We start from the raw sequence: 16,082 nt of genomic DNA, 5'->3' as shown, positions 1-16,082 counted from the left end.
CTGCACAGGCAGATGGAAGAAAGGAATTGGAGTGCTTTGAAATTTGTCCAAGGCAGATCTAATTGTTGGCATCATAAAAGAAGATCAATCATTCTTTGGCACGAAAGATATAACCCCACCCCGTGTCCGGACTCCTTGATTAGGTCTCCCTAATTTATTATAAATGCCTTTTTTACTTCGGCTTTCATATTTCTGATTGTTCTCTCATTGTGGATCTATCAAAAAAAGAGGGCAAACGCCAGAATCATGCTTTTGTTTTAAAACCATCATTCCAGCAGACAGTTTAGTTTAATTAGGCATTAGACTCTGGTGACATCCTCTAAAGTGAGCTCAAATTTTGGTCAGAAACATCAAATGCATAAGCATAGAGGTATAAGAGCAGATCAATTTTTATATTTAAATTGCTAATCTTGGCCAAGCAAAATAATGCCACCCTCTTGTATATGTTCTAACTAGTTATGATCTAGCATCATAGACGGTGGGCACTGGCCATTTTCCCTCTTTCATTGAATAAATCACAAGATCAATCAGAAAAATTTTCCACCAACCTTATTGCTAATCTATCTATTATATGCAACATAAAAGGCTGAGTCTAACACCATGGTGGTCCACATTGCTTTTTTCTTTTTTCTATTGTTACAAGGAAAAGGTCTACAAGACCTACACTTCTTTTAATAATAAGTATATTCGCTACTAACGTATCGCTACACCTATTAAACAGGTAGAAGAGAGAAAGTCTACCCTCTCCAAGGTTTAGGAAAAATTGCACCATAGAAAAAAAAATCCCTAATCTCACTATAGAAAAAAAAAAATTTCTATAATTCTACCAAAATAAAAAAAATTAATTTACCTTCTTTAAACGGTTTTGATTATAATTGAGCTTCTATAATCAAAAAGATTCCTGGATTAAAAATATTAATTTATATATATTTTACAATAAGAATATCTTCATATCCAAAATCATGTGCAGAATGCTAGTACGATGTTATTTACCTTTTAAGTTTAACAATCAGTTGCTATTCTGTTGGTTGCCATCTTCAACTAGTTCCCCTCGTCATCCCAGTTTCTGTTCTTTATTTTGGTCATCCAGGATGCCTGCAAGCGCAGCTGAAGAGAAGACCAAGCGAATTTTCCCACGCTATCCTCAGAGTGATGGGGTGAGGGTCTTAAACATTTTAAATGACGTGCCTTTATTGTGTAACGAGGCTCACCTAGGAATCAGTTAAATGTTATCATGCTAATTCTTTAGTGGTATCAGTTCTGCTTTGCATTTATACACACGCATGCACTTGTGTGCTTCCAAGTTCCAAACATTACACAAAGCTAGGAACAAAATACCAGCAGGCGATTTCTCACTGCTTGTGAACCTCAGAAAGATTTTGGCAGTCCAAGTACCAAATTAATCATGCCACTAGGTTGGCAAGAGTTAAGGGATGCTGCTGTGTCAGTGAAAATATTTGATCAATAAAAGTAATTTGATTAGAGATGATTTTGTCATACTTCTAGACAAATGACCTAAATTTTTTGTCCACCGGCACGCATTTTGTGGCATGATTTTTTGTGACAGGCTGCGACCACACTTATAATTCCATATTATACAGATGGGACTGAAAATTTCAGTATCTGATGGAATTGTCTAGATCTAGATAGGGTTTCAGAATGTGTCATGGTTGCCCATAGTCATGCAACCGCACTTAGATTGGCTGCCAAGATATCTTGCTTAAGATACTTTGTTGAGGATAACCTGAACTGCAGAGCATGCTGAAGGACTTGGATTCTACAGCCAACATTCAATCTTCAGCAGCTATTACTGTTCCAGCTTAGACTTCCAATTTGAGCATGATCTTTTTGTTTTTCTTAAGGTGTCAAAAAGGAAATTTGTTGATCAGCTGCTCCTCTTTCAATTTATTCTTTTTATGTTACTTGAAGAGATTATCGAATTCAGTTTTCAAAATACATATCATTGCAAAACTGAAGTTGTACAGAAAGAACTGATGCTAATATTTTTCTAAGAAGGACAAGACACTAATATTTTCTAACTATTAAGTTATCCATCTACCACGATTGTTATCAGTTTTTGTTCGAGAGTCCAGATTTAAAAATAAGAGAATCAAATAAAGCTCAAATTAATGGTTAAGAAATAAAAGATCTAATATATTCGACTCATATCAATGATATAAGAGTAGTGAAGGATATAGCATGGAGTGAACGCATCGACAGAATGAGAAAGAATAAAATAAACTCTGGCTAAGCCAGAGGACACTAGTTGCAGTGACAAAAAAAAGAGCAGTAGAGATCTGGAAGATTGTATTATGCGTGCAAAAAAGTTTAGAAGTCTCAAACGTGATGGCACATTTGAAGGTAAGTAGGAGAGGACATGATTTAAGAAAATCTAACAGAACTCATTTGTTCTAACAATAATTTAAGTGGAAATATATCAAATATAATAAACCTCACATCTTGAACCCATAAAACAGAAATAACTACAATAGTGATCTTTCTTCCCTTCCCCTTCTGTATAAGAGAAAAGAAGTATATTACAAGCAAGATCAATTTTGCAAGAAACTACGTTATGCTACATGTATCATACAATAAAAGTCACAAACTCATAATGTAGTTATCGGCATGGTGGCCAGCCAGAAGACAAAAAATGGAACGAGGCAGATGTGTTAGATCCTAAAACACACAACTGGCACAATCCATTTCCCCAGAAATGCTGACCATTCCTTATAATACAACAGCAGCCTTTGCTGCCACTGCTATCTGCTCCTCATCGATGTATAGTAAGGATCCTTCCTGTACTATAGAGGACTCCACAGTCATTATATTCAAGCATAATCCAAGCTTCTTTGGCAACCTTATTTACGACAATGAGAGCCTATTTAGCAACATCACCAGAAGCCGAGCACTGTTGCTTAACATCTCCAGGTCTTGGGTCCCTGGATGCAGTAGCAGATCATTGAACCAAATTGTTCACCACAGATTCTTCATCCCCTTCCTTGGCCTCAGCAACTTGGGCTATGTTTGCATCTATTTTGCTGCCTCTGCATTGAAAGAAGCATAAAATGGTTAAAGTCTGTCTTGCATGAAGACTTGATAGAGGCAAAATACTTTGGTGATTTACCCAGAATAAATCACGAGGCCAACTGCAACAGCTCCAAAAGCTATGAAGTACATCCAGTCAACCTGAAGGGATGCCAATTTCACTTCATTGAACTTTTAATCTTAATAATTATTATGCATATCAGAGGGATTGGTCAACAACCTTCTGATGATAAGCAAAGATGCGTATTAGAACAGCCCACATGTCCGACGTCAGCAGCGAAAGATTTAGCATTGTCGATCCACTTATCTTGTGATTATGAAAGAAAGAGGAAAAGGATAAATTATTAAGTGAACGAAAAGGAGCGAGATAAAGAATAATTTTTCAGTCTTGTGGATTTCAAGTTATTCATAATTTATCAGTCTTGTTCGTTTCTACTTATTCCTTTGATAAATAACCAAAATATTATCAAAGAAGCAGCAAAAGTGAAGTTGATTTTGATTTAAACAGGAACACATATTGCTGGAGAAGTTATGTTTATGTTCAACTGGTAGGGAAGACAATATCAGCTCCTTGGCATCCTTCTCCACTTTGGAGATGACCAGGGTTCAAACCCTGGTGATAGGCAACCTCCACCATATTTCTCTAAATAAAATAGACTAAAATAAACAATTGGTAAGAACGACATGTAAATAACATCACAGACTATGTAGACCTGTTGAATTGAGGAGTGACTGCTAAAAAAATATATGCTTGTCCCAAAAGGATTGCGATATAAGCAATGATCTAAGGTATAATCCTTTTTTTTCTGACTTTATCATGTAGTGTCCCCCCCCCCCAAAAAAAAAAAAAAATAAAAAAAAAAAATAAAAAATCCAACCATTCCATACCAAAGTTACTGGTAGTTGCTAAATGCAGTCTGGTGGACTGAAGAAAGACCACTAGATATGAAAGCAAATTCAATTATTATGTTATAACAAAATTCCTGCAAGCAAGCTGTGTGAAAACATTTTATCTATATTGCTGAAAAAAATGATCAGTTAAAAGTTCTGCTTACATAATAGATCATTGGCATTATGAAATCCAAATCCATACACAATCTTGAGCATACCTTGAGTATGACCGGTACTGTAGAATAAAACAAGAACATTGCTAATGCAAACCCAAGAAATGGTAGCACCTGAAATCGAATGTTCAACCATCCTAAGTTCTTTTATTTGAAAGTCTCACTGGAATGTATAGTCAGAAACAACCATACTTCCCTATGTTCAACAAATTATGAATATATAAGCTCCTTCAGAAGTCTAGACTATAATAAATTGTGGGTGCAACTATATAATAATACTATCATACAGCTAAGAGGAATACTGCCCTGCAATTGCAAACTTAGAATAATACATTACATCCACGACATGCATATTTACGTGTACAAATATATCCAGCAAGATAAAGCATCATTGTCTTAAGCTGAACAACTAAATTGAACTATAACATTGAGTACAAGCAGAAACAACAATAACCTAAGTAATGTATATGTCGTGTTAGTAAAAGGTCAAATTCAGCATGTTGGTCATATTCTACTAAAATGTAATCCACTGAAAATCGGAATCTTGTGCTTGCCATGGTCTATGGCTTTAATTCTTTTCAACCAACAACTTCAAATTAAAACAATAAGATTAGCAAATTTCCTTGGAAAGATCCATTCCACAATGTATTAGAATCTCTTATTCTCATCTTTTACGTCATTTGTTTGACCTCAACAATACAGATACATCAATTACCATATGTCTTGGTTCAAATTTGGGAAACAGAAAAATTAAATCTCGTGTTTATTTTGGATTTTAAGTTTAATATATTTTAAAAGTCACTCAGAAAAAAGTAGATTTCACTAAACGCAAGACTAGTGCTAGGATGAAACAGATAGGCAATTGTGCGACATTTTCCACTGTACCTTCTTATGTTTGGGGAAAGGTAATGGTGTAGCAGTTGCAGAGTAAAGTAGAATAGGCAACCATATTGATCTTTACCACTGCCAAATGAAATACAGTTTTTATAATTGCATCTAGTTCTTGCAAAGCTTGGGCATAGGATATTGTGGATTCAGATGAGGGCAAGGATTTGAAAGGGATACTTCAAAAAAGAATTTAGTGCTCTAGCGGGGGCCCAGTGGCAGCAAAGAGCAGCGACTTGATTAGATGTATGCATCATAAATAATCCTAAAGTTCAAACAAATAAGGCTTAGCAAGTAGCTTAAAAATATTTTCCTATGTTACGATAACTGTCTCAGATGACCTCAAGTTTGTTCCCACATCATCTTCCAATCATGATGTTATGAATTTATGAAAAGTTATGAATTTAATATCTTTTATTTTACTGTTTTACACCATAACAGCAATGAGATCTTTTTCGGCTGGATTAGGTTCATCCTTGGATCCTGTTAAAAGATGAAGCAAATAGCAAGCAATAAGTGTGCCATGTCCATCCAATGAGGAGGAAGATTCTCGGCTGAATAACAGTCCATCTTAGTTGATTGTTTTATTAACTATTTAAAAGCAGTCTAGAATATTTTCATATTTCATACTATTTAACTGTTTTTGACAGTTCGCTAAGAACCCGTTCAAGTTGCAGGTGTGAACTACTCAAATGTGTTGAACAAGATGAGTAGAATTGAGAATTTTTACCATGAGTTATAAAAATTTGTGTTCAGAGCAAATTTATTAACCTTACAAAGAATGACATAGAATCATCATATATGCTTAAAACACCAGCATAAGAAAAGATGCACATTCGCAAACAGAGTAGATATATCAAAAATGTGAAAAGTGAAATCAGCATGAGTGATTAAGAAATAAAAGTGGTAACAGCACAAAATCACTTTGTGAGTGTAAGAGAGATAGAGAGAGAGTCATACCGCACCAGCCGTCCAGTGGATAGATTTGAGCTCATTGCGTTCAAGTATGCTTCTGGGAGATTGATTAAGGAAAGAAAACATTGAGCTTAGCTTATGAAAATTAAAAGGTGACAATTATCTCAGAATTCCTTTGTTTCATCAGGGTTCTCATTGACAGAAAACCCAAGCAAAAATTATCATTCATGATTCATGAACTTCACAGTTCTACAGACTGGCTTTCCCATGAAAACCCAGTTCGTCTGAACTTAAACTCCAGTATAAACATTAAATCAGTCTAAACATCATAATTGATAAAAGAAATAAAAGAAAAAAATAAGAAAGCCCCGCTCATCTGAGCTTAAACTCCAGTATAAACATTAAATCAGCCTAAACATCATAATTAATAAAAAAATAAAATAAAAGATTAAGAATATTAATCTACAAAATGAGGTATCATCATCATCATGACTATCCAATCTTTTCTCATCAAACATTGTGTCAGCGATGGAAATTTAACAGTTTAACTGAACGTGGAGAAGGTTCTAGGAAGGAACAAGCATTTTCAAACAGTGGTCAACCAAACATCAACTTCTAGAAATTGGTTCCAGATTCCTGGTTAGTACAAAGCTAGGCAGGAGAAGCTATGCAATTAAGTCTAAACAGCTAGTTGGTAGATAGGGAAATTAACATTATTGGTCACAGTTTTAAGCTCATGGAACTAAGGAGTAGCCCTCCAATATTCTCTTAGACTTCAAAAGAGTCGAGATGAGACAGATAATACAAGTACCTATGTTCATCCTAAAGCAGAAAAAAAGAAGTCGAAGTGTCAAATGAGAAGCAGTTTATAAAAAATGTAAACCTGCATGTAAGACAATGAATTTGAATCCTAGAATTCTCAGCCACCCTTTTACTTATAAGATGGTCATATGTTTGTGAACTATGAGATCTTCCACAAAAGAGAGAGAGTTCAGATAAAAATGATAACACAATTTATAGCTACGCTGTCTAATCATGATTCAGATTAGTAAAAAATTTGCCATATGAAATTTTATAATCATTCTCAGATGTAACATTACACAATCTATGATCATGTCAAATCTAGGGCTTTCTTTCCAGCTTTTCCAAATCTTTCCTTGCAATTATTACTCATTTAACTTCATGCTGCTCTCCTCTCTTTCCTTAGCCACTCTTGAACAAAATGCCAAGCATCTCTCCTTGCTACATCCCCCTAAGATATATGTGGCAAATTCTCATACCATCTTAATTAGATTGCTATCATTTTGTCCTCTTCTCAACTCCAGACTTTGTCCTATGCTTCCTGGATTCAGCACATATCCACCTCTTTAGTTTCCAGCATTATATATAAAATTTCATATTTTCTCAAAGACATAAAAATTCATTTCTCTAGAAAGATCCTCTTCTTAGAGAAATAAAAAAGGTGCTCGATTGCTGACACTAATGAATTCAAGTAATGCTTCAGGCAGTGTCATAAGAACTCCAAAGGAATACGAGATTATATGATTATCTGCACCAAGAAGACAGATAAACTAATATGGCTGCTCGTTAGCATAGCACATCCTTAATCTTATGCGGAAAAATCAGATTGTGATAGTTCAAACCATGGTATGCTGTGCTAGCCTGAATCGGACAGTACGAAGCATACCGTACCGTCCCGATTCGGTACTGGTACCTCGCATGGTAGCATACTGACACTCGGTATGCCAGAAAAATTTCATACCATACCGTACCGGCACTGTGCTAGTGTGGCACCGGTACAAGATCTGGTACCGAGATGGTGAACCTTGGTTCAAACCAATCAGGATTTAGATACACCTATTTACCTGTTATCTCATATATGTTAAATACTACCAAAGAAAAAAAAAACATTGGTGCTCAGAAGCGTGTTCTTAAATGACATGGAGATGCAACTAGATGATGACTGGTTATGTTTCAAAGACCCTAAAGTTATGGCTAAATAGTCATCCAAAGATTATACATGGATGCAGGCTTTCTATGAACATGCTTCAATGAGTGACAAAATGTGTGGGGCAAACAAGCCTCCACTGGTATCACTTATTCATTGAAATGTCAAGGATACATTTGACAGGCACTGACAACAGCTCCAAATGTGCCAAGCATGGCCATCAACTCAACTCTTTCTGCCTTCTTCACCAGAAACTCCTGGAGAATGTTACTGAGATGTTAAGTCCCATATGTGAGAAGCAATAGTTTTGGCTAATGTTAACAAGAAGTGAGAACGACGACTTAAAAGAGAAAGCTAATTTTATTTTGTAGACTGTCATAAAATAGCAGCAGAATAATATATTGAGCAATACTAATACTTGACAACTGAGCAACTGTTGAGAAAAAATTGTGAGATGATAAAAATTGTGCCAAGTAATGTCACTTTTAACAAACAACACAACTAACTATATATTGGCATCCAGTAGATCATGTTTAAAGCTAATCATATAGCTCCTTACTATTTTATTAGATACGTCTAAAAAAGAAAAAGTAACAGAAAGCTTCTGTAAATACTGAGAAACTCTGCAGACATTTAATTCATGCAAAGAAAGAGGGAAAAAAGCTATGGCTTGCTTTGGTTCAAGAGGCCATATTAATCAAAAAGCTTACAAGTTAGCAATATTAGATAATGCTCATCATTACCACAATCTTGAAGGTTTTCTAATTTACATACCTCACTAACATTACTAACTGCATAAAGTGTTGATCCAGCAATGACAAGCATATCTCCTTTCACAGGGTTGCTCCCCGCTGCGAGCAATTACAAAAGGGGATAAAATATGAGAGAAGGGAAAAAATGCATCTGTTGCCTCTTGTATTAAAGTATACATCATAATGGCATGTTAGATAATAATTAACAATTTACCATACTTCTACAGCAATATTGAAGAAAAAAGGACCAGACTCCAGACATTACTTGCAGCTAAGCATGCTAAAGTACACATTGTTCTGGCAGACATAGGTTTCATGTGGGCTGTATGCATCATAATTTGCCCTATGACTTGGGTACTCCTACTAGCTTACGTAGAGTATAAGATAATCTGTCTCAGTTTTATGAGCTTATAAAGGAAATAAACTTGTGAATCCATTTAGAGATGTCAGAATCTGCCATCAGATTTATAACTTGAAAGAAAAGAATGCTCTGATTTGATCAACATGAGAAAAAGAAAAATGTTGGAAGGTGCAATCAATCCTAACCGTTATATCCAATGTATATATTGAATTTGTCATCACATCATAGCGCTACAACCAGTACCTTAGCGTAGATCAAGGAACAAATGGTGTTTTATAGGATTATATTGAGATCAGCAAACATATGCCATAGGAGAAGTGACAGGTAATGGAAATAATGGTGGTGAGAATAGTTCCTAATTGAAACAAGCCAATAGAGGGTTCTGACTGTAAATGTTAGAAGCCTTCTCTCTTTAAATCTTATCATAGATGAACTAGCTTTTGATTTTTCTGGTGGAAATTCATGGTATATGTTCTCTCTATATAAATTCTTATCAATTAATGAAACAAAATAAAATTTAGCTGGATTGAGAGAATAAATAACCAAAACTCAGTAGAACCGAAACAATAAACTCAAAATGCAACTTTAGTTAGATGAAAAATGAGACGCAAGTCCAAATCTGATTTACTTGAAAGAGATTCTCAACTGTGACTGGTTTTATATTAGTTCATGTTAGATCAGGTGTTGAGAGAAAAAGTACATGAATACATTGAATACATCTTCACTAGCAAGGGCATTGGCTTGATATATGTTTACATTTACAATAATGGCAGGGTCACCATCGAGGTAAGAATATAACAATACAATATCAAAATTCATAATAAAATTTATTTAGCAGGCCGTACTGGTATGTACAAGGTTGCAGACCACCTTGTAGGCCTAGTATGGAACCGTAATATTTGCATCCTCCTCCCGACCCAATAACAACACCAGGCACCAGATTGGCATCATAGTGAACTCAGCACACCCATGCCTGTCAACTACGGCTTTGGGTGCTGTGCCGGTGCATAAAACCTCATTTCATATAATTTACAAAGTTTACAGGCAATTAGTATATCTTGTTAGGGCAAGGAATATCTAAATTTGTTGTAGCCTCACCTAACACAAGATTGTTCACAGTCTATATGAACAAAATATGGGGATGTATGGTAATTCACATACCAATAAATAGATGACAAAGCTAAACAATCATTAAAGTACCAGCCATGACATGAAACTTGAGCACTTGAGCAAGACTGCAAGAGATGGCATCATAGTTCTTGGCTTTCCAAGAGATATGGAAATCTCGAATAAAGATGTTAACTAATACTAGAACCCCAAAGCTTAAGCGGTCAAAGAAGAAGCCAACAATATATATAAAGCCTAAACACCTCAACCCCCTCACAAATGGCTCAGCATGTGAAGGCATAAACAAGTCACAAACGAGTCAAGATAACAAGCAAGGTTCAAAAACTCGGTTTCAATTTCAATTTTGTCTGGGCCTATGAAAATTTGCTTTTAGTTTTTGATAGTTTTGGAAATTCTGTTCCAAGTTTCAAAATTTCAATAAAAAAATCAAGAAAAAAATTTACCAAAATCTAAAAAAAAGTAAAATTAAATAAGGCATGAAAAGTTACTATGTAATATTTTAAAGTATTTTTTCTTCTATAGGTTCTTTTATTTACATATTTTTCACAATTTTATGCTGAAGTTAATATTACATATATTGTGAATATATATATTATCTAGTGATGGGCATGTGGATGAATATTAGAGACTTGCAGTGGAATATTAAGATCCTTGTTCATGATAATTTCCACATAAAAAGCATGCATACGACATTTAAAATATTTATACCTTTCCATAATGATAAATCTGAAATTGATTTAATCGTCCATGGAATGATTGAGGTCGCGAACGGATATCACTCTAAGAATTACCACCCACAGCCACTTCAATCCACATGCTCTATTCTTTGAAGGCTTGTTTAGCCTTGAATCTCTAGCAACTTCAGGCTAAGGGAATACTCTGTAAGAAGACCTTGTTCTATTGCTTCGGAATAAGCTTTCTTCTCTCTTCCTCTCTTTTTTTTCTCTTGGAGAAGAAACTCTCTATCCACCCTATCTCTCTCCCCTTTTATTTTTCCTCATGCTGGGGTTTCTCTCACGCACCTCTCTCTTTTCTCACACCAACCTAAGGTGTCTCTTCTAGGATTACATAAAGGAGGAAGCGTCAGTATTTCCTTGGGGTGCCTCATAATAGTTCTAGCTGGACTCAAATAGAAGAAAGGAGGGGAGGCCCTTACTTAGGTGGCCCTTCCTATATGATGTCGCATTCCCAAGGGGTTGCACCATTATATGGTGGATAAGAGAGGAAAAAGGAGGGGTCCCACATGATTGGCTGCCCGCTACTTGGAAGCCCTCCAAGCTGGCCTAGGTCAAAGCCTTGCTTGACCTGACCTAGCCTAAACCTATATTTAGGCTATTTCTTTAGCTCAATTATAGTTCAATTAATTCTCCAATCATATCCAGACCTTTTTTGATCCAATTAAAGATTATCTATTAAGAGAACAAATAGTTTGAATATTATTCCAATTAACTTGGAGATAGATGGCACATGCTAGACACACTATCAAAATAGGTTAACTCAGCTCACCAATGATCTATCTCTATAGGTCCGCTATAATCACACATTAGCAATGTGGCTTGGCATAGGGATATGGAACTCATATCATATTATCATTCCATCAGTGAATCAGGATGAAACTAGTTAGTCATCTTGTTCCTGCTCAAGGTTTTTATTGCAATTTAGTCTCCCATCATTCCAATGTCCTCGTATAACCCTTGAAAACTAATGTACTATCAAATTCTTAGTCATATGACATCATTGCTCATTAAAAATCTAGACCATGTCGGATACCTTTTTTAACAAAAATCCATTCACATGAAACCATTTTAAAATAATTATATAATTTTATCAAAACAATTATTTCTAAAACTTTAAGTTAAGTAACTGCCTAGGCTCAGGTCTTATATGCTTGACCATGTCTCTGCTCTAATATGGATATATCATATGATGGATTTTATGTTGGACGCCCTCACTTGCATCCGAATCCAGTAGATCCCTATGCTCCCTATAAAAGATATAGACTAGGATACCATTACCGGTACATGGGTTTGGTCACAAATTTACTGATATCCAAAGTATAGTGAAGCGTCCTGTCCTTCAGATCAAGAGACCACTTATAAGCTATGCAACTTGGTCAATACCTCAACCCTTAACAGTGATTTCCAAGATGGTTTGTTATATTGACCGTTCAATATGATAGAAAACTAGAAAATCAGTGCAAGGTCAACACCTTGGTGGAGGAAATATATATATGCAGTCACTTACACCTTAGCAATCTTATAAGTGCGATGCACCTATAAATGAAAACATATTTCAAGCACTTAGGAATATTCGATCCTCCCAGTGGTAAACACTTCGATCACTTAGATAATTCTTCTAAACCATGTATTTATCCATATAATGTGTGCATGTACATAAAAAAGGCTTTTAGGGCATACTCTACTCTAACATCTAGTTTTTGAACTTCAATTATTCAAAAAAGAAAAAGATACCGTATTTAACAATTTAGAGCTTTTTAGTTCCTTTTTTACTTTGACCTCAAGAAGAAATATCTTTATCACAGTATCTTACTTTCATGTGGTTGTCATACTTCAACCCAAAACCTTAGGTATTCAATATATTGAACTATTTGAAAGAAAGAATTAAGAATATGTATCTCAAATAAATCCAATTCCCACATATGATTACCACCTTTTGCGGACATGATTACACTGCATGAGAAATTGAGTTAATTTAGGGCCGATTTGGCATAGTTGTGTTTTTGTTTTTCTACAAATAAGTGAAAACCGAATGGAGATTGACGTTGAAGATAGCATTTGCATAAAATTTCTTCTTTTTCTTTGCTTTTATTTTCATATTTTTTGAAAGCAGTACATCTTTGCTTCCAAAAGCTTTTGCAGACAATCTCGAAAAGCAGAATGGTTTCATCATACATATTGTTCAGTATAGATCATTTTTCTTCATGTTTTTGAAGAAAACAAAAGCAATGGCCAATAGACCCTTAATATTCCAAACACACTTGATGGGAGGTGTTTTCAAGCATGGAAATTCATCACCGATGATCCTAAATTCTAATAGATAGAAGACAATACAAATTATGACGGCTAGGCAATAGCTAATAAAGCTGAAGGATAAATGAGTAGCTTGTGAGACTTTAGGGGAAAAAGTTCTAAATATTGAAGTCCTATTATTGACCAAAATAAAGGCAAATGCAACTACAAAAAACAGAACTTCTAATTTGCCAATTAAAATTCTGAAAGCAAAAGTGTAGACCTAGTGATTTGATTAGAACCTTGAGACTGCCAATTATAGCACAAGATATGGAAGTCCTCAATAATCATTCTAAAACAGGGGGAAGAAATGTCCGTTTCTATTATGAGCATAGGATTGTTAAACATTGCAAGTAATTTAACATAAAGAACATCTAGTTACCTTCATGGTCACTTGCATGTACATCAGAAAATACAACTAACACAAGACCAGCAACACAGATGGCCACACCAACAAACTTCCAGAGTCCATATTTCGTTTTCAGGAACATCCAGGTAAGAAATATAACACATGGAATTGACCAACAATCCAGAAGCATCACGCTTGTCAAAGATGTGTACTGATAGGCCTTCACCACTACACATAAAAAAGGCATGTTTAAGCTGTCCATGGTGCAAGGAGCTAATCATATAACATTTGAATATTAAGTTTTCACTTAAAGCTAGAAAACTGGGTAAATATCTAGAAGATAAAGTAGATGCAGTGAACCGATACCCCAAGTGATACAACCATTCAAGAATAAAATTTTCTGGAATTGATTAGACATCAATTTCAAATATAGAGTTGTTTGAAAAGCACCAATCATAATCACAATAATTTAACTACTTGTCATAAGCACATGATTCACTCGACTGTGCTCACTCATCTAATAGATCAAAGAAGAGCAAATGGTACTCATTTCCCTAAGCCATGGTATCATGAAACTGAACACTTGTCCCATGAACAGATGGTTTTCATCAGAAAAGCACCGTTATCCAGTCAAAGCCAACTTGCATTGAGGACCATCATGTAACATATACTCACCAAGAAAATTGGCCTCCACATCAACAACTGCAAGCATCAGATAGTAATACCAATCTATCTGTACAAGAAAACAAACAGGAGAACGTTCATAAATACCATATGACAGGAGCTACAACGTTACAAAGTTCAACATGGAGTCCGATATGCACTAATCAATGCAAAAGAGATTACCAACATTCTACATGAAATAAGTTTGAATTTTGATCGTATCAGTAAAGCTTCACATACAGTATTTGTTCTCCCCAAATTATAAAATATGATGACAAATGTGTGAGCTTTACAAACCTTTAAGATGTTGAGAATCAGCATACCTATAAGGAACAATTCTTTCAATAAAGTGAGAGGATAAAGTCATTATTCATTACTCTGAGCTGTTTGGATAACATACGCAAAACATGTCCAAAAGCATCACGCATGTTTAAAAGAGAATAATCTTTTTTTCCTATCTATATAGTGAAGATGGAGGAGACTGAAAACATTAAACTTGCACAAGCCTTCAATGAGAGTGCTAAGCAATGAGAGTGCTCACAAAGACCAGCAATCAGCGGGATCCAATATGGGCTTCAACAAAAGGAACTAGCAGCATACGATGCCATTATACAGAATATTCTTTTTAAGAATATGTAGAATATGTTCACACTTGGGACAAGTCAAAGAGGTTGGTGAAGCATTAGTGTGATGCATTCCATATCAAATGATCACCCTGCTATGGTTACAGAATGAGATCAATGAAGAGCAACAAATGATTGCCCTACTAAATGGACCTCATACACGTTAAAACTATAAGAAACCAACAAATAAAAACCAAGGAAGATGTAAAGCCATAAGCTTTCATGAATTAAAGAAGAAAACATCATTTTTTTTCCCTGAAAGGAGAAGAAAGCATCATTAAAACTATAAGAATACCGATAGAATAAAAAAAAGGGAGAACTTATGATATATGCTTGCTCTGATCAAGGAAGGAAACCCAAGAAAATAGAGTCACATAGAGCCAACAAAAACATTGTCCCAAGATTAAATTTTGAAGAAAGGAATCAAGAAAACAGGAAGAGAAGAACAGGGGACGGGGGAGAGAGAGAGAGATCACAGCACCTGGAGCCGTCGCTTCCGATAGATCACGAAAGCACCATAAACGAACGCGAGCATCAAGTAATTCAAGAACGATTGCGACGTCGGAGCATTGATGCCTAAAATTCATAAACCAATCAACAAACATTCAAAACTATCACAGTAATTGCTTAAAACACCGGAATATTTGATTTAGGGTGGAAAAAGAAGTCTCCTTTTCGTTTGCCAAAATCAAATCAGCTAAAGAAGATGCACAACCTCGTCTGGAGAGCTCGGAGGAGGAGAAGCCAGTGGAAGTGATGAGTAGCGAGACGAACTGCCCCAAAACTAAGCCGATCAGAGTCTTCTTCGACCACAACCCATCAAACCTCGCCATCCTTCACCAACCAAACCTAAAAACTCTCTCTCCCTCTTCTCACTCTGGTCTAGTTTTATAAATATTTCTCGAGTTCACCGGAGCCAAACAACAATGAGGAGTCATGATTGCTTGGAAGACATCGACGGGCGGTTTCGGAAGTTTGACTTCCGAAAAGGACAGACGCGAACCGTTGGAACTCGAAACCAGGAAAAAGTTGCGGCCTGCAGAAGGTCAAAGGATAAAAAAAGCCGGTAACTTTGGGACTTCGCATAATATAGGTCTCAGGTTTCCAGAAAGAATTCTTTTTCGCTTGCAGCAGTGTACTCGGGAGATATTTTGGGACCAGCTTACTAGCTATTTCGATTATATTAAATAATATTTTATTTTTTAATTTTATAGAATATGTTCGTACTAAATATGTATGAACCATCCCATTTATTCAAAAAAATTCTTCCACTAAAATATTTTTTTAAAAAATTAAAAATATTTTTTATATATTTGATTA

General features: G+C 35.4%; 1 protein-coding gene across 4 annotated transcripts; it reads right to left on the bottom strand.

Moving 5' to 3' along the window:
* Nucleotides 1-2,442: 2,442 nt before the first annotated feature.
* On the bottom strand, nucleotides 2,443-15,755 carry LOC103707786 (uncharacterized). Of its 4 annotated transcripts, XM_008792439.4 has the most exons (11): nucleotides 15,478-15,755; nucleotides 15,244-15,338; nucleotides 14,152-14,209; nucleotides 13,510-13,704; nucleotides 8,632-8,708; nucleotides 8,032-8,114; nucleotides 5,955-6,006; nucleotides 4,155-4,223; nucleotides 3,266-3,352; nucleotides 3,125-3,186; nucleotides 2,443-3,044 (listed from the first exon to the last, which is right to left on the bottom strand). In XM_008792439.4, the coding sequence occupies exons 1-11, from the start codon at nucleotides 15,593-15,595 to the stop codon at nucleotides 2,957-2,959; spliced, it is 984 nt and encodes a 327-aa protein (XP_008790661.3). In that variant the 5' UTR covers nucleotides 15,596-15,755; the 3' UTR covers nucleotides 2,443-2,956. The 4 variants fall into 4 exon arrangements, with proteins under 4 accessions (XP_008790661.3, XP_008790662.1, XP_088563113.1 ...); XM_008792440.6 differs by lacking the exon at nucleotides 13,510-13,704 and having other exon boundaries at nucleotides 15,478-15,721; XM_088706987.2 differs by lacking the exon at nucleotides 4,155-4,223 and having other exon boundaries at nucleotides 15,478-15,720.
* Nucleotides 15,756-16,082: the final 327 nt, after the last annotated feature.

Source organism: Phoenix dactylifera, chromosome 11, assembly GCF_051530095.1.
Source record: "Phoenix dactylifera cultivar Ajwa chromosome 11, Ajwa_hap1_PhDact_Kaust_v1.1, whole genome shotgun sequence".
Lineage (NCBI taxonomy): Eukaryota > Viridiplantae > Streptophyta > Magnoliopsida > Arecales > Arecaceae > Phoenix > Phoenix dactylifera.
Note: the sequence above shows the minus strand (reverse complement) of the source record. Positions and strands in the feature narration are given on the sequence as shown.